The sequence below is a fragment of the Pan troglodytes genome, chromosome 2 (genome assembly GCF_028858775.2).
Source record: "Pan troglodytes isolate AG18354 chromosome 2, NHGRI_mPanTro3-v2.0_pri, whole genome shotgun sequence".
Taxonomy (NCBI): Eukaryota; Metazoa; Chordata; class Mammalia; order Primates; family Hominidae; genus Pan; species Pan troglodytes.
The window spans coordinates 114,524,296-114,545,765 of NC_086015.1; the positions used below are offsets into that span (position 1 = coordinate 114,524,296).

The 21,470-nt window shown below is 36.4% G+C and overlaps 1 protein-coding gene across 8 annotated transcripts in view; it reads left to right on the forward strand.

Moving 5' to 3' along the window:
- The window catches only part of NECTIN3 (nectin cell adhesion molecule 3), a 130,548-nt gene extending 109,334 nt beyond the window's left edge, over positions 1-21,214 (forward strand). For 4 of the 8 annotated variants that reach the window (XR_010155690.1, XR_010155687.1, XM_016941623.4 and 1 more), the window contains 2 exons: positions 10,929-10,991; positions 11,778-12,166. Coding sequence is in view for 2 of the 8 variants with exons in the window: in XM_016941623.4 (XP_016797112.3) it covers positions 10,929-10,991; positions 11,778-11,957 (243 nt within the window). In the remaining 6 variants the exon portion in view is untranslated. Of the gene's footprint in view, positions 1-10,928; positions 10,992-11,777; positions 12,167-12,786; positions 12,963-14,709; positions 14,815-16,136; positions 16,199-17,946; positions 18,072-21,026 lie in introns of those variants that run through there. The other 4 variants (XR_010155688.1, XR_008547057.2, XR_001713521.4 and 1 more) reach the window with 4 other exon arrangements.
- The last annotated feature ends 256 nt before the right edge of the window (positions 21,215-21,470 follow it).

Genomic DNA, 21,470 nt, shown 5'->3' on the forward strand with positions numbered 1-21,470 from the left:
TTTTTCCTTTTTTTGTAATATATTTTTCTGGTTTTAGTATCCAGATGATGTTAATCTCATAAAAGGAGTTTCAGAGTATTCTCTTTTTCTCCATTTGCTGAAATAATTTTTAAGAGCAGTGTTATTCCTTCTTTAAAATGTTTGGTAGAATTTACTAGTGAAATCATCTGGGCCTGGAGTTTCTTTGTGGAAGGATTTTAATTGTGCCTTTCAGTATATTTATTAGTTTCATCTAGGTTGTCAAAGTTAATTGGCATCAAATTTTTCATAATACACTTTTTTATCCTTTTAATTTATATGGGATCAGCAGTAATGTCACCTTTTTCATTTTGATATTGATTTGTGTTTTCTCTTTTTCTTGCTAGGGGTTTTCCCATTTTATTAATATTTTCAAAGAAACAGATTTTGATTTTATTAATTCTCTCCATTGTTTGTGTGTTTGTTTTGCTTGTTTATTGATTTTTCACTCTTTTTTTCTACTTCCTTTGGATTTAATTTGTTCTTTTTTCAGTTTCTTAAGCTTAGATCATTAATTTGAGACCTTTCTTCTTTTCTAATACAAGCATTTAAAAATACAAAGTTTCCTTTGAGCACTTCTTTGTTTGAAATTATGCAAACTTTGGCTTTTTAAGATATCATTATTCAGTTAAATATTTTCTAGTTTATCTTTTATTTTTTTGCTTAATTAGTTATTTAGAAGTATATTTTACAAACATTTTGAAATTTTCAAATGTTTTAATTATTTATTTTTCATTAATTTTTTTATGGTTAGAAAATATATCTGTTTCACTTCAATCTTTTAAGTATATTGAGACTTCTTTTAAAACCCAGCGTATAGTCTGTCTTAGTGAATGTTTTTATGTGTACTGAAACTAATGTATGTTACGCTGTTGTTGGATGTGGTAGTTTATAAATGTCACTTAGGTCAAGTTGGTTGATAGTGTTGTTCAAGTCTTATAAATATGTACTGATTTTCCTTTTTCATTTCTATAGTAACTAAGATGGGAATGTTATTTTCTACTACATTTGTGAATATATCCATTTCTCCAATTCTGTCGGTTATTCATATATTTTTGTAGTTCTCTTATTGGATATGTACAGATGTAGGATTGTTATGTCTTCTTGATAAACTGATCCTTTTATCATTTATGAAAGATCCTTTTTGATTTCTGATAATTTTATTTGTCCTGAAGTTACTTTGCCTGATATTACTATAGCTACTCTGGTTTTCAGACTTTTTTTTTATGATTTGTGTATAGTGTGTGTTTTTCCATCCCTTTGCTTTTAACCAACCTATGTCTTAACATATTTACAATAATTTTCATATTGGTCACATGTAGTTGGGTATTGCCTTGTTACCAATCTGAAAATCCTTACCTTAAATTGCTATGTTTATGTTTATTGCCACTTTTACTTAACTTATTTATTGCTGTGGTTGGGCTTAAGTCCATCATCTTGTTATTTGTCTTCTGTTTGTCCCATTGGATCTTTGTCCTTTTTTTCACTTTTCCTGCCTTCTTTTAAATTAGCTGAGTGATTAAGTATTTTTTAATTTAAATACATTTATTTAGTATTTAGCATACACATTTTTAACTTATCACTATCTACCTTAATATTACATAATACTACTTCATATATATTAGATGAATTTTAATATGCATTTCAATTTTTCCTTCTTTTCTTATCATCTTATGCATTTTATTTCTCCCTGCGTTATAAACCTGACAATACATTATTACTATTTTTGTTTTAAACCATAATGTATCTTTTCTTAAAACTACAAACTGATAAAGTTATGTTTGAAGTCCGTTTTCTTCAACCTGAATACCTTTTCCATAACATTTCTTATGTTACAGATCTACTGATAAAACAATTTTTTTTCTCTATTTCACTTTTTTTTTTGTTTGTTTTTGAAACAAAGTTTCATTCTTGTTGCCCAGGCTGGAGTGCAATGGCTCGGTCTCAGTTCACTGCAACCTCTGCCTCCCAGGTTCAAGTGATTCTCCTGCCTTAGCCTCTCAAGTAGCTGGGGTTAGAGGCGCCCGCCACCACACCTGGCTAATTTTTTTGTATTTTTATTAGAGACAGGGTTTTACCATGTTGGCCAGGCTGGTCTCAAACTCCTGACCTGAAGTGATCTGCCCGCCTCAGCCTCCCAAAGTGCTGGGATTACAGGCGTGAGCCACAATGCCCAGCCTATTTTTGAATATTTTATGGGATATAGAATTCTAGTTTTTTTTTCATTTAGCACTTTAAAATTATAGTTTTATTGTCTTCTATACTCCTTTTTTTTCTAGTGAGAAGCCAGTGATAATGCTTTATTTCTCTGATTAAACTATGTCTTGTTTTTCCCTTTAGCTACATCTTTGATTTTCTCTTTATTGTTAGTTTTTAGCAATTAGATTTTGAAAGGTGTTAGAGTGGCTTTCTTTATGTTTACCATTTTGGGGGTTCACTGAGCTTCATAGTACTGTAGGTTTATATATTTCATAAAATTTGGAAAATTTTGGCAGTTCTTCAAATATTATAGTTTTCCCTTCTGTGATTCCAGTTATACAAATGGTAGATTTTTTTATATTATCTCACAGATTACTAAGACTATATTCAAATTTTTCAGCCTTTTTTCCCTCTGTTCTTTTGTATTGATAGATTCTGCCTTTAAGTACAGTGATTTTTTCTTCTGCAGTGTCTACTCTGCTACTAAGGCCATCCAGTGACTTTTTCCATTTTAGATATTGTATTTTTTTCTAGCTCTAAAGTTATTTTTGGTCTTTTTTATAGTTGTCAACTCTCATGTTGTGTTCATGTTTTCCTTTATAGCCTTAAACATATTTATAATAGCCATTTTAAAGTTTTTCTCTGCTAATTTCATCGTATGTCATGTTATGCTTTGAAAAGTCATATTGAAATTTAATTGCCATTGTAATAGTATTGATCTAATCACCTTCTACCTTCATTAATAGATTAATACCATTATCTTTGGAGTGGGTTAGTTATCTCGAGACTCCAGCCCCACTTTTCTCTCTGCGTTGTATGCTTGCCTGGCCTTCTGCTTTCCACGGTAGAATGATGTAACATGAAGGCCTTTGCCAGATGCTAGCACCTTGATATTGAACTTCCCAGCCTTCATGAGCCAAATAAACTTCTATTGTTTACAGATTACCCAGTCGGTGGTATTCTGTTATAGCAACACAAAACAGACTAAGACATGTTATTTCTGGTTTAGTTTCTATATACTTATTTTATCCCACTTTTTTGTTTTATCATGGTCAGTACATTTTAATTGGATGCTGGACACTGTGAATGTTATGTTTTCAATTGTTTGAATTTTGCTCTTATTTCTTAATAAGAATTCAGTTATTTTCTGGAAATCAGTTAATTTACTTCAAGATCAACCTGATCTTCTGGAACCTGATCTTCTGGAAGTTTGTTTTTAAGTTTTGTTAGGATGGTTATAGAGTAGCCTATCTTCTAGAGCTACTTTAGCCTTCTAAGGTGTGAACCTGGGTCTCTGCTGGATGTCTCACATGTTCAGTGAGGATTTTCTACTTCAGCTGGTTGGATCAATAAGTGTCACTCAACTCTAATCAAGTTCTGGTAATTGTTAAGATAACAGCTCCCTAGCAAATTTTCTTTCTCCAACAGTTATTCTTTGCTCTGTGCATGCCCAGCCTAGTATGCTGCCCAGGAAACTCTCATGCAGATTTCTGGAGCTTTTTTTATGTGTGTCTTTGTCTTCTTCAGGACCCTGTTCCACAGATTTCACTCACCTCAACTTTCCTAAATGCCGAACTCTGTCTCCCCAGTTCAGCAAGATCCTGTGCTCTTCTTGAATTTTTCTCTTCTTACGTCACCAGAAAAAAACAGAGTTATCAAAAGATAACACATGTGCGTGTGTGTGTGCGAGTGTGTGTGGATATTTTGTGTATATGTATTTTTCCATGATCTGGGATCCCAGTCCTATACAACACAGTTGTTCAGTGTCTGAAAACTGTTGTTTTATATATTTTGTCCAATTTTTTATTAGTTTATGATAGGAAGGTTAGTCTGGTATTAGTTCTCCATCATGGCTGGAAGCAGAAGTAAAAATGTATCACTTGTCAGTATAGGGAAGAAGCATTAGGGCAAGATATATCAATCAAATGAAACTTTTACAGTGCCTTGTGGAGTTATAAGCAGAAGAGAGGGAAAATGCCAACAGATAGATGCAGAGCACCTTGTAGAGAATAAACAAAAGGAAGAAGTAAGAAGGTCATGGAACAGGGACTCTGCAGAGAAAATGACTGGGTTTTCTATGATCCAGTAATTCCAGAAATCTCTTTGTTTAGGGTTGAATGAAAAATAATTTCAACAAGAATCCTAGGTATTAATCTCAAGTTCTGGTGGGTGGGTAAAGAAAAGAGACACAATTCCCTGGTCAACAGTGGAATTGGGAGAATAGCAGAAGCACAAATAGAAGTGAACTAAAAAGGAAAGAGTAATTATAAAATGTTGTATTATAACTTGGATTCAGAGTTTCTTGACAGGCATAGGAGAGCAGTATATAGTAATTTGTTCCTTTTTTCTAAGGCAGGAGACCAGAATCAAAGTAATTAAATAACATATTCATTATTTATACGTTCTTCATATACTCTATACTCCATAAAAAAACAGTGAGTGCACATTAAAATATTTAATTATGTCTAGTATGCGGTGAGTGGCAGTGGGAAATTACCCAAGGATGTGACAGGGAAGCTGGGAAACTGCTTGAATTGGGAAGGAATTAGAATTAGGAAAAACTATTTTAAAATTCATATGGAACCAAAAAAGAGTTTGAATAGCCAAGGCAATCATAAACAAAAAGAACAAAGCTAGAGGCATCATGTTAACCCAACTTCAAACTGTTATTACAAGGCTACAGTAACCAAAACAGCATAGTACTGGTACAAAAACAGATAATAGACCAATACGACAGAATGGAGAGCCCAAAAATAAAGCTGTAGAGCTAACATCATCTGATCTTTGACAAAGTCAACAAAAAACAAGCAATGAGGAAAGGACTCTGTATTCAATAAATGATGCTAGGGTAAATGGCTAGCCATATACAGAAAATCGAAACTGGACCTCTTCCTTACACGTTATACAAAAAATCAACTCCTACCTATTGGATACTATGCCTATTACCTGGGTGATGAAATAATCTGTACATTAGATCCCCATGATACACAATTAACCTATGTAACAAACCTGCATATGTACCCCTGAACTTAAAATAAAAGTTAAAAACAAGCCTGAAAAAACTAGTATTAGCACTTTAGAAACTAGGGATGAAAGCCTCTGTGACTTTAGCAAATCAAGAGAGTGAATATGGATTATAACTCAATAGAAATTGCTATAATATAGTACGTGTAAGTAGAGAAGTTGAAATACGTATTACAGATTTAGAGTAGCCCAAGGCTTTCTAGGAAAAGATACAAGAATAATATAATATATGCTGTGTATCCATCAGAGTATTGTAGTTTTATTCAGTATATATATATTAGTCACCAAACATATGTACAGTATTATTTAAAACACTTTTCAAATACAGATATTTTGTTAATTACTTTTTTAAAAAAATACCAAATCCTGTTGAGGACATGGAGCAGCTGAGACTCTCATTCATTACTGGTGGGAATACAAAATGGTATAGATGCTTTGGGAGACAGTTTGGCAGTTTCTTAAAAAACTAAGCATATACCTCACACCTGTAATCCCAACACTGTGGGAGGATCATTTGACACCAGGAATTTGAGACGAGCCTGGGAAATATAGCAATACCCTGTCTCTACAAAAAATAAATTGAAAAAATTAGCCAGGCATGGTGGTGTGTGCCTGTAGTCCCAGCTACTTGGGAGGCTGAGGGAGGAGGATCGCTTGAACTCAGGCGTTTGAGACTGCAGTGAACCATGACTGTACCACTACTCTCCAGCCTGGGTGACAGAGCAAGACTCCATCTTTACATAAAAACAACAATTAAGCATACTCTTACCATATAACGTAGCAAATCACACTCCTTAATATTTACCCATATGATGTGAAAACTTATGTTCATACAAAACTTGCACATGAATGTTTATAGCAGCTCAATTCATAATTTCCAAAACTTGGAAGTAACCAATATGCAAATGAATAAATGAACTAATATATTCAGACAATGGAATATTATTTAGTGCTAAAAAGGAATAAACCATCAAGTCATGAAAAGACATGGGTAATGTTAAATGCATATTACAGAGTGAAAGATCTGAAAAAGCTACATACTGAATGATTTCCACTATATGATACTGTGGAAAAGGTAAAACAATAGAGACTGGAAAAAGATAAATTATTGCTATAGGTTGGGTGGCTAGGGAGGATGGTGGAACACAGGAGATTTTCAGGCCAGTTAAATTATTCTGCATGATACTACAAGAGTAGATCGTGTCATGATCCATTTGTTAAAATCTGTTTGTTACAACACCAAGAGTGAACTCTAATGTAAACTATAAACTTTAGGTGATGATGTGTGAGAAGGTGCATCAATGGTAACAAATGTGCCACTGTGGTGCAAGTATGTTCATAGTTGTGGAGGTTGTGGCATGGGGGCAGGGAATATGTGGGAATTATTTGTACTTTCCACTGAACTTTTCTGTGAACTTAAAACCGCTAAAAAATAAAATTGATTAAATAAAAAGAGATGCTAGTTTATGCAACATTTCAGGTGGTCTGTGGATTGACAGAAAGAGCATGTACTCATCTGCCATTAGATTTAAGTTCCTTATGTATTGAGCCAATGTCACAAAATCTTGTCAGAGTTTATATAGCCACACAGTGCAGAAACAGATACATAATGCTTTCCATAGCCCAGTTCCCTAATGCAGGGCCTTTTCTAGGATGTGTTGGGTCCTTGTCTGCATACACAATTTTACTAAATATTATATTACAAAAGTTACAGTGATTTAATGATGAAGATTCAGAATATGGGATAGAGAAAAGAAATTTACCCATTCACTTATTGTCCGATCAGTGCACATGAAGATTGTTTGTAGTGTCCAGGCACCATTTTTTCCTGTTCAGGTCTGAGAACTTTCTCTTCTTGTCCTTTACTGTCAAATTCACCACTTCTGGCTATTTAAAAAAGTCTTCTACCATGAGAAAAAGACAGCAATGTTGTTATTACTCATAAAGCTATGGCTCTTTAAAATCTGTTTGTATTGAAGCAGGGTAGACAGATTATTTATCTCTGTAGTTCCCAAATACTATTAACTTAATACTTGTTATATTGTTACTTATGACACTGCATTACTGACTTCCAGAGACTTGAAAGTTGTTACCACATTTAATAGGTGATGACCAAATACAGTTCTTAACCCAGGGTGTTCAGCAAAGTGTGAATGATCATTTATTTTCCGGTCATGTTAAATTTACCATTGGGAATTTTAAGTATAAGCATAGAACAGCATGTCTTCCAACCAAATCTTCCCTTGAACTCTTGAGGCCATAAACACTGTGTTCCTAGAATATGCTCCCTTTCAGTGTTGACTGTACCCCTGCTTTCCCCCACACTGCCACAAGGAATAGTCAAGGACTATGTTGTTACCAGAGGCTATGTTCAAGATTTCTTTTCCTTTTTTTTAACTTTTCAACATGATCGTACTACTGTTAAGGAATGGAAACAACCACCAGAAATCTTTGATTGCCCTCCATTTGGTAGCTACTGTTTACTTCTTGGAAGCCAAGGTTGCTTAGAACATCACTTAAATTGCCTTTTCCTTCTAGAAGTGTCAGACTTAGAAATTAAGTCACACTATTAGACATGAGGGACTGCTGAAGAAAATGGTATGAGCAGACTGTGGCATGTCTGTCAGAGGTTCCTTGATGCTGGTAAAAGAGGTAGTGGGTTATGATGGCTTCTACTGACTTGTCCTAAGAATCAACACAAATGTATTTAGGTTTTATTATTATAATAAAGGGAAACTTGAAGTGGGAGAAAATGAGATTGTAAATTGATTTTTTAAAGATATCCAGATACCACTTTAAAAAAAATGGAGTAACTCTTCTCATGGCTTAGGAAATTCACACCCACCCCCTTTACAGAGAAGCTTCTGATTACACCACCTCTTGTCAAGTTAGATGCAGCAGTGGGTGATGTGAAATCATTTCTTAATTATCTGTTTTAATGGATGGAGAATAATAAATGGCAAAGAAACAAATGAAAATGCTGATTTTAATATAAGGTATTTTTTCCCAAGTCTATTTTCCTTTGACCAGGACCAGCTACATAATTCCTGAGGCACAGTGCAAAATAAAAATGCTGGGCCCCATGTTCAAAAATTAAGGCTGTCAAGATGGCATTATTAGGTACCTAGATAGGGGGTGAATGAGAGTCTCATCTTCACTGGGACATGACCTCCAGGCACCTGCCATATGCACCATGACTGTGGGCATGTGCTCCTAAACCAATGCCCAGGCATCTGCCTGGGCCGAGGACAGCAGCAGTCACTGGAGAGGGGACAGGGAGGGGGAGGCCAGGTAGGACCTGGGGCAGCAAGATGGGGTAGCAGTGGCCAAGAACCACACAGATAGCAGGAGGCAGGGATGCCTGTGAGCCTAGCCTACAAGTCCCTGAAGCATGCTTTTTTGTCTCATTAGACCACTTACAACAGAAATTAACAGTGAAATTATTAAGAAATCTTAGATGGCAACTGCAAAGTATTAAAAGCATTAAACCCCAGGGGCCATGTGTGACTGGCCATACATCCATGACTGCCCCTGCCTTGGACTTTTACCAGTGTGTACTGTTAATATCACCTGATCATGTGGGAAGCACTGTAGAATTATGCTGACTTTGACAGGAGGAGTGAACATGTCACATAATTTATAATATAGATAACCTTGACATATGACATCAAGAATTGATGATAGTTTAGATTCCAATAAATTCATTAGTGAACTATTCTTATTGCACAAACCCACATTAAGGTAGAGGGATGGAGGAAGATGACTATGTTAGTCTGTTCAGGCTTCTGTAACAAAACACCATAAACTAGGTAGCTAACAAACAACAGAAATGTATTTCTTATACTTCTAGAGGCTGGGAAGTCCAAGATGAAGGTATCAGCAGATTTAGTGTCTGGCGAGGGCCTTATTCCTAATAGATGGCTGTCTTCTCACTATAACTTCATAAGAAGGAAGGGAAGAGCTCTGATCTCTTCAATCCCTTATAAGGGCACTAATCCCATTTATGACAGCTCCACTCTTATACCCTATTCGCTTCCCAAAGGCCCCACCTTTTAGTACTAACACATTGCAATTAGGTTTCAACATATGAATTTTGGGAGTACACAAACATTCAGACCATTAGCAATGGCTAAGTAAGGCTCACTACTTACTGGAGTTGAAAGTTACATTAGGGACTATAAAACAAGACAGTCATGATGTGTGCTATAATAGAGATAAAAACAAGAACAATAGGAAAACTAGGAGTAAAGAGATTAACTTTGACAGGCAATGTGGACAAGCCTTGTGAAAAAAAGAATGACTTTAGTCAGGCCATGTTGGATAAGTAGAATTTCTACTCCCAGAGATTCGTCCTTCCAAAACAAAAGGGACAGTATGAGCAAAGATAGTGAAATGCAGAGCTTGTTGATAGGTAATGCCTGCATGTGGAGACATTCAGGCATTATTTTATTATATTGACTGAACATCTATTTTCCAGACACTAAAATGAAAGCAGGGATGTGAAAATACAGAATTTGGAATTAGGCAAAGCCACATTTGAATCACTATTTACCACTTACCAGTTGTGTGACTGGAGACAACTTGCATAACTAAGCCTCAGTTTTAGTCATCTGTAAAATAAAGATACTAGTTTTGTTGAAGTATTATACATATAAAGATTAGGTGAGATAATGTTTGTGAAACACTTCAACCAGCACTCTCAATCTGGATAAGGAGAAAAGCAAGTAGACTTATAAATGTGATAATAAATGCTATGAAGGCACAGAAAAGAGTGGCCATCTCTGCTCGAGGGTGTTGTGCAAGGCTTCATGAAAGAGGTGATATTTGAACTGAAGTCTGAAGGGTAAGTCATGTGTTTGTAAGCCGAGGAAAACTGAAAAAAATTCTTCTTAGGGTGAAGTTTGAAAATGAACTCCCTTTATAATCTGTGTGGGGGGAAGGTGGGGATAAGGATGGGAGATTAGCAAGCAAGAAAAGGATGATCATATGGCCTTTAAATCTGTGTATAAAGACAAAAAATAATGTCTCATTACCACCCCAAACCACTTTTACCTGATTCAAAATATCAGACTCTTCTGAGAAGACAGGAGACCTTCTGTGGTGAGCTCACCCTCATGTAAGATGTAAACAAGTTTGCATGAGAACTTCTGCAGCAGATGTTGTCTATATTTTCTTTTCTTTTTGAAACCGAATCTTGGTTGCTCTGTAGCCCAGGCTGGAGTACAGTGGTACAATCATGGCTCACTGTGACCTCTGCTTCCCCAATTCAAACAATTCTCCTGTCTCAGCCTCCCAAATAGCTGGGATTACAGGTGTGCACCACCACACCTGGCTAATTTTTGTATTTTTAGTAGAGACGGAGTTTCACCATGTTGATCAGGCTGGTCTCAAACTTCTGGCCTCAAGTTATCCACCTGCCTTGGCCTCCCAAAGTGCTAGGATTACAAGCAAGAGCCACTGTGCCCAGCCCTATATTTTCTTCTTTCCAGAAGTCAAGAGCCAGGAGAGAGTGAGTGAAACTCTTTAAAAAAATATGGTTGCTTTTCTTACTCTCATGTGGAACATTTTGCTTAGTTGGTAGACATTTATAACAAGACATGATTGGCTCTTTTAAAAATAGGAATCTTAGTGGTTGATATGTTTTGCCATGTGTTTTACAGTGCACATCTTTTTGTGTTTTCTTCCAGCCTGAACACTTGCCTTTGCAGACTCAGTTCAAAGAAAGAGAAGTTGGCAATCTTCAGCACTCTGTAAGTAACTGTGTTGTCGGTATCAGCCCAGGTGGAGCTGGTAGCTAACGTGCTTATTAAAATATCATTTAATTGTATACAAGTTCATTTTATTCATCTTTCCCCTATTTGAATGTCTCTGCTAAGATCTGGTAGTCCTTGAATTTTACTCTTAGAAGTAATCAAGTTTTATGAAACCAATAACGGGCAGAAGAGTCTGTCCCAGAGACACCACAGAACATCATGGGGGGTTCATTTTATAGGTGCTAGCTGTGGCAAGGTCAAGCCAGAAGGAAAGGTCAAGACAAGAGGATATTTTTGGCAGAGTTTCTTTTCAGTTTTATCAGGCATATGTTCAAATGCCAGTTCATTTTGCTGTGTCCGTTCCCCAGTTCCCCAGAGCTGAGTCGAGGTTTCTTTTGTTTGGTTGGCTTAATTCTCTGTATGTCTCATATGTTCATTTCAAGCTTGAGCCTTGCTTAAGAGACTCCTGAGGTTTATAACCCTGTTCTTCTCCAGTTTACCTTAACTGATAGCAACTCCAAATTTTAAAATGTGAAACTGATCCCTGTCCCCATTAGTCACAATTTTGTATTTAGGAGCTACTACTATTCTTATTCAGGGTATTGTAAGCAACAAATGACTGGAAAATATAAGTTGTTGAACTTTACCTTGCCATTCAATAGTTTTTGGCATAATGAATCAGGGACACTAAACTGTAGTAAATTCTATTCTTGCCTGTTTTTACCAGTGCTAGAAAAATGCAAACAGCTGCTCTGCTAACGTAAGCAATGTTTGAATTTTTAGAATGGACTGAATAGCAGGAGTTTTGACTATGAAGATGAGAATCCAGTTGGGGAAGATGGCATTCAGCAGATGTACCCCCTTTACAATCAGATGTGCTACCAAGACCGGAGCCCTGGCAAACATCATCAAAATAACGACCCTAAGAGAGTCTACATCGACCCACGAGAACATTATGTGTGATTTTTCTCTTTTTCCAATGGGCGTTCTAACAAATGTTTCTTCTTAGATTGGGGAGAGAAGCTAAGGCCAATAGTTATTTTACTGTCTCTCATATAAGAACAGTCCCACTCTAAGGGTATTGGAAGTCTTAATGAATGACGTAAAGCCAATAGCAAATTTCTTTTCTTCATTAAGCGTTTCTTAACCACCAGCTGTGTTTGTGAACTTGACTATAGCTTTGTGTGTTTCTGTGACGATGGTGTTTAACTGCTAACATTTGGCCTACAATGGCATTTTCATTTAACAGTACAGCATCTGCCTGTGATAACTGCAGTGATTCTCCGGGAAGAAAGGCCCCAGCTGATACTATTAACCTCGTTGGGTCTCAGGCATGCTAGCCTGTTCATCTGTAATTCACACGGGCATAAAAATGAGTTCAGAATCTATTTCACTAATTATTTAGCTGGGATTTGGATTTCCCTGACATGCTTAATACAATTACAATACCTGTGTACGAACAGAGGCCTGAGGAAAGAGGCAAAATTTGCTCTTCATCCAAACAGCAACAAAAGGCAGCTGAAACCTTCAAGCCTGTTGGTTGCTTTTAAACCTTTGTGTTATTATGATATATATTCCTTGTTGAACACTGAGGTCCTGAGGGATACATATCTCTTGCTGTTTTCTGCCTACTTTTGACTAGCTGTATGTAACAAAGGTTCTTCTTTTGCTCTGTCACTGTTCCTACAGTCCTGTTCTTTACTAGCTAGATTAGCCTATTTTGCACCTATTAAATTCTAAAAACCTTGTTTAAATGGTGTACAGCCTTTAACCTTGTTCCTCTTTTCTCTAGTATTGTACATGACAGGCTCAGCTTTCACTTCTGAAATTTCTTTCAAACTAATCCCAGCCACACAGTCTTCACCTCCCCTTCTGCATTCTTCAGACTACTTATCATCCATGTTTTATCTACCTCAGAAAAGCCTGCTGGAAAGTCACCATGAAATAACTTCTGCTCTTAAAAGCCAGGTGAAAATTTAGAAAACTTAAAAGAAAAGGCACTTCAATATGGCACGTATGTTAAACTGACATGTTTTTTATCCCTTCTCCTCTACTTTACCTGGTCACCAAGAGTCAAGAGATTCTAAAAAGTAAATAATATAATGACTTATCTACTAGGGTATCCCGCAACACTTTAGTGTCTGTAAATGTGTCTTGAGTTTTCTCATCTCCCTTTGCCAGCTTTCCATCCCTGAGATTGGCAATAGTAATTACAGTGAGATAATTACAGAGCAGAGGTGGAGGGAATGTAGTTTCACATGCATGTCCATCGCTTCCCTCACATCTTAAGGAAAGCATCTTACTTTGTATTCTGGAAGGTTAGAGGTGTGTCAGAGGTATAGAAAATACTACAGAGTGTTTAGGTAAGAGTGACATAAGCAATAAAATACATTAAGTATATTTCCAACCTAACTTCAAGGGTAGAGGAGAATGTTAGCATAGATTTCTAATGAGATGCCAAAGATACGTTATGATTTATGTCGTGCTGGCTCTAGTTCTTCTTTGTGTGTTTGTTTCTTCTTTCTAGTTGCCATGCTTTATCAAATTATCTAGGTAGTTCTACAGCAGAAATATATTCTCCCCCATTTACACGAGTGACCAGCAACTCTGGGAGACAGGATGCTTAGATTTCAACTCAATGCTTTAGCTAGGTAATTAGCAGTTTTAAAGTCTGTAGCTGTAAGGATCAAAGGGTGAATTTCAAGGACGCCCATTGCTACTGTGCTACCTCAGAGTAGGAGTGTACTGCCCTTTGTAGCAAAGAAAATATTCAACTTTATTATTTGGAAGGCCAACGCTGAGTTAGTATAACTGAAGGTGTAGGAATCCTGGCATTTGTCTTCCAATAGGAGGATGGCTGTGATCAGAGCTCTGCTTGACAGGGAAGTGTTTCATAAACACTGGATGTTATGGAGGCAATAAGGGGGTATGTCAGCTCCTTTAGAAAGCTTTAAAAATGTCAATGTCTTACATGTTGTGGATGGTTTCCAGGGTCCTGCTGGGAAGTAAATTGTTGAATTAGTTCACAAAAGCATACTATAGACCCAGGGGAGTAGCTGTCTTCATTTGCACCAGAGAAAGGGATCTGGAAACACTGGTTCTCAGGAGCCCTGTGGCCTATCTTCAGCACCCTCCATACCTTGAGGAACCCACTGTCTACCTTTTAAAATTCTCAGTGTAGTTATGGAAAAGAAATTTCAGGATGTAGTCTCACCTCTCCTGCAGCCAGTGAGTTCAGTATCTTCTTTGCCTTTGTGTCAGCTAGGATACTTCTTTAACAAACTGGTAGATGTTATAGCTCTTGGCCCTTTACACAGGTCATAGAAGCTCTATAATAGCTTATCCTGGTGCCTTCCATCTGTTCTCTCTAAAAACTGGGCTAAATAGAAAGCAGCTTTAAAAGGGTTTGATCAACCAGGCCTCTCTACCAAAAATTGCCATCCAAAAGTAGCCTGTTGATCTCTAAATTTGGAGCCTAGACTACTTGACAATGCCATTTAAATTTGGAAGTTAGGTTCTTAAAGGTCAGCGATTGAGGTTTAGGGAATAATCCATAGCTGATATTAGATACTCTTTCCATAACTTCTTTAGTAAAACAGTCTGAAACAGAAATAAATCCTCAGAGCGCTTATCTACTTATGGTTGCAGCTCTGCATTTCTGGGTGGGGTGTGCATGCTTACCTTAAACGCACAGCCTTTATTGCCTATTTTGTAGGCAGCCCAAGAGTATGCCTTGGAGTATGCATTGTTGCTACAGTAGCAGATCACCGTGTTCTTTGCACACCACATGCAATGGTATAAGAAGTCCATGCTCTTTGGGGTATGTAATATAAAATTCTTACCTGGGCTATGCTTCTGTGTAACATGTACATAATAGATACTTAAGAAATGTGCTGAAAACTACAATGAACTGGTTTCCCCATTACTTTCCTATGGGCTTGTTTACTTAAAGGGACAAGATAGTTTCTTCATCCTGCTATTGCAAATGATTTCCTAAGACCTCTTTCACAGTAGTCTAAAATTCACTATTTGGTTTTCCATTTTTCACTCTTTTCCTGCACTGTACTGGTTTTCCGGTGCTATTCTTTATATACAGTACAGCCTTCCTTTAAGCCTCATTCCCTGGAGTTTGGAAGATAGACCATTTACCAAGAATCAAAACAGGTACTCCCAACTTCACCTCTTTCTAGCCATTCAAACAGGCAAGTCACTTAACCTGTCTGGGGTATCATTTGCAACCTCTCAGAATTGTGTTGAGAGTTAAAGAAGATGATAATGGATGGGAAATTGGAGAATTGTAATTTTCCTTCAAACTGACAAATGCCTATGACTCTGTTATTGTTGCATATTGAACCTAAATGTCCAGGGCCCTTGCCAGCATTTAGAATACTGTAGTTTCCCTAGGGATTACGAAGTGGCAAAATGAAAAATTCAGTTTGATCGAATTCACGTATAGCCAAGTGCAAGTTAGAGAAGTTCCTTTTACTATAACAAATAATTGTCATGTGAAAAGCTTTTTGTCTGAATCTTAGCTGCTTAGGCTTTAGCTAGAATTGAAAATGCATGTTACTATTACCAGTATTTGCTCTTATTTTAAAAATTACTACTAATAACAAATAACATCATTGAGTATGTAGTATGGATTGGGTTCTAGGGCAAATACCTTACATGAATCATCTCAAGGAATAGAACCAGACTCCTGTTTTGCCCTCTTCCCAGGAGCTCCTGTGGGACAGACAGGCTCATACTCCCCTGCTGTACAATCATAGGGCATGCTGAGCATCAGTTGGCTGTTACTTCTTTCAAATCTGCTTTTGGGGAGTGGGGAACATAGTTTTTAAATTATTTTTAAAGCAAAGATATAAGAGAGTATATGGAATAAAACCATAAGAAATGTTTATTAAGACAAAAGCAAGTACATATGCTCTTTTTTTTACTTTACTATGGGTAATTCAAATGCTCAGACTCTCATATTCATTAGATTATCCATAGCTATAAAAACAACCAACCAAATAATTATAACCACTCCATCTCAGTTGGCTCAATTTTAGTGGGCACAAACTTCTCTCTAACATCTCTCCCTCAACTTAGTTGTTCGATATGCTCATTGCTGTGTTTGTTTCACCTTTACTGAACTCCCAGGAGTGGCGACACTCCTATACTGGACAACTGGAAAGAAGCCAAAAAGACAGAAGAATAGAAAAGCATCAAATAGAAATGTCACAGTCCCCACCCGTGGCTCAGCTCTGTGGTTCTCTTCTTCCTGTGTTTGGCTGACAAGGACCTTCCTTCATTCTGAAGTCATTTGCAGACCTTATAGCAGGACCAGGGACTTTCATCCCCATTAAACTAGAAGCTGCTATTTGCAGGCTTATTTCAACTGTAGACTATGACTGGATTAATATTGTTATATCTATAAAAATATTGGGCTTCCTCCGCTAGAGAAAATTATAACCTGGCCTTTGCCAGTTTGGGCACTCACAATTATTAGGTTGTTTTGGTAGCCTTCAGTAGATAGAAATGTGTGAGAGCTATAGGGCTCCCAACCTCACCAGGTGGTACTTTACACTGAAATCAGGTCTTAGACCAAGTGCTGCGTCATGTGTGTTTATGAGCAAGCAGGCACCAGAACAGTCATGCAACCTGTCCTGTAAGCTTGAAAAAGTCCCAATTCTGTCCTTCTGTGCAACCCAACATTATCCTACCTAGAAGAGTTATTAGAAGTGAATCCAGCAATATTCTAGCAGATTCAGTCAGCCGAGTCAATTCTTAGTTTCACTTCTAAAAGAATAAGTTAGAAATCCCAAACTGCTGGGCTTGTCAGATTCTTATACACTGCTTGTGGAAGGTCTAGGGTGCCCTACAATATTTGGGCCGATCCACATATCTTTAACGCCATTAATATGAATCATTGGAAATATTTACTTATTAACAAAGTCTCTTGTGTTAAGCTACAGATAAAGCTTTTGTGGTAGTGTCTGAAGTGACTAGAGTTTTTTTTCAAATGCTAGCAGCCCTGAAGTTGTATTCCCAATTAGGATATGTCAGACGTTAAGCAGGCACCCCCAGAGTAACTATTATGACTGATTAACATATGCCAAAATAATTTTTAAAAATTATATCAAGTATAACAGAACTTATTAAAGATTTCACAGGTTATTATACCCTCACACTAGGGTGGGGTGAAGCTCTTTACTGCTCTAAACTCAACAACCTGCTGTGTAGAGGTGAACTGGCACTTATCCTTAGTGACAGCCTGTTCATCCTTAGGGGTGTGTGTGTGTGTGTGTGTGTGTGTGTGTGTGTGTGTGTGTGTGTGTAAGAGAGAAAGAAATGTCTACTTAAAATTTGCAGCTCAAAAAAACATTTTGCGTTCACATGTGCAAGAGAATCCCACCCCTGCAAACTTCTCTCAATACTTGAAACATTAGGTTACTTCTATGTTTTTTTCTATTATTGAGTTTGTTACTTTTCTCAAGTTTTAATTTGACTGTAGAAGTTTGAAGCAGAGTAGACTAAAGATAAAAGGAAACATAAACAATTCAGAAGAACATAAAAAATTTTGTCATATGTTTTCAATTGGGGCAATGACATATAAGTTCCCTCTGGGTCTCAAGGAGAGAGGATCTACCATTGACAAATAAAAACATTCTCCATTCCGTTAGTTATGAATAAATCCATCCCATTAATCCTTCCCCCGGAATATTCTAGTCAGTGTGTGGGGGCTGAGGTTATGATATATATCAAACAACATGCCTCCCTACATCAAAAAGTACTAGTTACATTCTGTATCTTAAAGCTGTGAGGTTTAGGATTAACTTCCATAATTTCAGAGGAATAGATGTTTTGAATATTATTGCCATATATATTTACTGAAAACAACATTTTCATGAGTTGAAAATGGGCAGGGTACTGTCCTCTAAATGCTCCCATTCTGTATCTGTGTTTACAGCTGCCACTAGCACATGATTTATAGAAGAGGCATATCAGCTGGACCCAAGGAGATATACTCATGGACTTAAGATGATTAGATTATAAATGCCATCCCACACAATCTTTAATAAAACCCAGGTGAGCTATATCATTCTTTTGCTGCATCAAAAGATGGGAAACCAAACAGTTGTCCTCTTGTGGTTTTTCCCAGCAATACAATTTATAAAGTTCCTATAATCAGGTGCCCTGTGACCCAGCAGGATCCTTGGTACCATGACCTAAATTGGTTGTATTTATTATTATGGTATGGAATTTGACTGTGAAAGTTGATTAGAGACCTTGAGGGAAAGCCTCCCTGGAGATCCAGAACATCAGATTTGCTATGCTGGCTTAGAACTGTGTCCTATCCTACTACAGATGTGTCTGTCAGCCATGAAGAGATGTTTTATGTGTCTCTTCCAGAAGTTAATTTCTGCTAATAACTCACAGTGGATCTATGAATACCAGAGTTGTACGTGATTTTCCAAGTGAATAGGCGCCATTGTTTTGGTTTTAAATACCCTTTCCAGTAATGACTGGTATTTTTTAAAAACCTACCCTAGCATGTTGATCAGGCTAAATTAAGTTACTCTCTCAAGCCATATTGATGGCTCAGTGCCCATTATATTTTAACTAGAGGTAACAGCAGTTTGTCCTAAATGCGTTAGTTTGCACTTGTCCAGGTTGTAGCTCTTTTATGCCTCTGCTTTTTCCCACATGGTCTTATGAGAACATATTGCATATATTCCCTTCAGCTGAGCATTTCAATACCCAGACAAGTGTTTGTCATTTTAGGCCTCATCACATACTTGAAATTCCAAGTCCTTTTTAAAAGAAATGTTAAGTAGCTGGTGTTGCTACTAGATCCCTGGATTATTCCACTTGTCCATCCATAAAAGTTCCTGTTTATTCTCTACCTTCTGTTTCTATTTCTAAGCCAATGCTTTAAGACATAACATCTGCTCCAGCCTGTTCACTATCCATGTGGTTTTAAACTCTTAACTTCTTTACTTCTTAGCTTCATCCCTGTAAGTAAGTGCTCCCTACCTCACAGGGGTTTTATGAGGGGGAAAAATAAGATGTTTAAGGGTCGTTTTAAGAGAGAGATCCTTCTTTTAAAGTGATTTTATCAAAGCACCTTGGGTTAGAAATGAAAAACTCTATAGCTATTTTTTTCCTATTCTCGTTTTGCTATTTTTATTTCTGAAAAGTGATCTGTCTGAAAAGAGCCTTATATCTGGTTTTAACTTCTTCTCATTGACCCTTTTCACAGTGAAATCTCTACCTTATCCATGCTCTGAACTTTTTATTTATGGAGGCCAAACTAATTTTCCCACAACAAATCCCACATACTTTTACTCCTATCATTAAACAAATTAATGTCCTCCACAAAGAAACATCTGGCTCTTCCTACAAGAAGTCAGAAGCTAATGAGGTCTCACTCTGGCCCTGGCAAGATCTCACAGTGTGCCTTGGTTCTCCCTGTGTAAACTGAGGTAGTCCGGCTATTCCCCAGCGCCCAGGTGTTGTGAGTCCTAATAAATGGTGAAAAGCATTTTGCAAATGTTCTGTACTATATAAATGCATAGTGCCTAATATGGAGAGTCTTCAAGCAAAAATGTGCTCTAGCTCAATTCAGAATACTAATTCACCCATTGTTTTCAAAAGAAATGTTTTACTAACCTGTTTTTTTTTTTCTTTTGTAAAATTAGTTTCTAGTCATTTGAACTGTTTTTATTTTGGTGTATAGAAGTGATCAATAGTATATATTCTTGCTTGTCAGAGAATACCCAAGTTGTATTGTTAAATGTTAAAACAATGGGGTTACATAACAGTATAGTTGGATAGGGAGGAAGATTCTAGCTCAAAAGTTGCAAAATACAGAAATACAAAGATTAGCTTTGAATTGGAGATTGTACTATAAATAGTAGATGTTAATGTGGTGGTTTCTAGATATATACTTTATTTTTAAGTTACAAGAAATTGTCTTTTATTTTTGCAGTTTTGAACTATATGATTCTTTACATGTTTTAAATAAAGTTTTTATCAACTAAGATTTTTCATTTACATTATTAGTAAATTAAAATACATGTAAAAATTAAGCTAATTACATGACTGTAAAATTTAAATTTAAGATTTAAAGAACATCTTTTATGGCAACTAAGTTTCTATACTTTAGTCCTTTTTAAAAAGATTTTAAAAATAATAGTAGAAATGCTTTTATGCTTCAAGGAGCATTGGAAAATTTTTTTAATATGATGTTACTTATTGTAATTACTTACAATTACTTAATACCTTTTTAGTGAAGCTACATTTATTCCACTTAAATAATTATTGCTTATTCCTGATTAATCCTTAGGAGTTAAAATGTCTTTTCTTTTATAAAATTATATTGGTGCTTAATGATCACTAAATGTTCTCATTTACTGGTCCCCCTCCCCCACTCCAACCCCCAAAAAAGAAAAGTTGGCATCTATAATAGATTCCTGAACTTTGATTTGGGGATGCTTTACTGGTCTTAGAAATGCCAGAGTCTAGGGACTGCTTTTTTAAAAATAACTTCTTAGATACTATAGAATTCATCTTTTTAAAGTGTTAAATTCAGTGGTTTTGGTATATTCACAGAGTTGTACAACCATTACAACAATCAATTTTAAAATATTTTCATCATTCCAGAAGGAAACCCATGCACATTAGCAGTCATCCACCTCTCCTTCAAGTCCCTGGCAACCACCAATCTCCTTTCCATCTCTGTGGATTTGCCTATTCTTGACATGTTATATAAATGGGATCAGATACTACATAATTCTTTGTGACTGGCATCTTTTACTTAATATTTCTGAAGTTCATCCATGTTGTAGTATGTATCATTTCTTTATATTGCTGAAGAATATTCCGTTGTATGGATATATATCACATTTTATCTACTCATCACTTGGTGGACTTTTGGGTCATTCACTTTTTGGAAATAATTATGAATTATGAATAATGCTGCTATGAACATTTGTGTACCAGTGTTGGGGTGAACACATGTTTTATTTCTCTTGCATCTATACCTAGGTATCTAATTGCTGGATCATATGGCAACTCTGTGGTTTAACTTTTTGAGGAACTGCCAAACTGTTTTCCAAAGCTGCTGCACCATTTTATATTTCCACCAACAGTGAATGGGGCCTCTACTTTCTTCACATTCTCACCGTGTGTTATTATCTCTTTTATTATTATTATTATAGGCATTCTAATAAGTGGAAAGTGGGATTGCATTGTGTTTTTTATTTGAATTTTCCTGATGGCTAGTGATGTTTGTTTTCTACAACCCGTTAAGAAGATAAAGCCATTCTTAGCTTATAAATATAAACTGTATGAAAATAGGCTGTAGGCTGGATTTGGCTCATGGCTAGCCAACCTCTGACCTAGAGGATAGAATTAGTAGACAAACACACTAAAATAGGTATCGTAAATACACTCTATATGTTAAAAAATGCAGAAGAAAGCATGAACCTA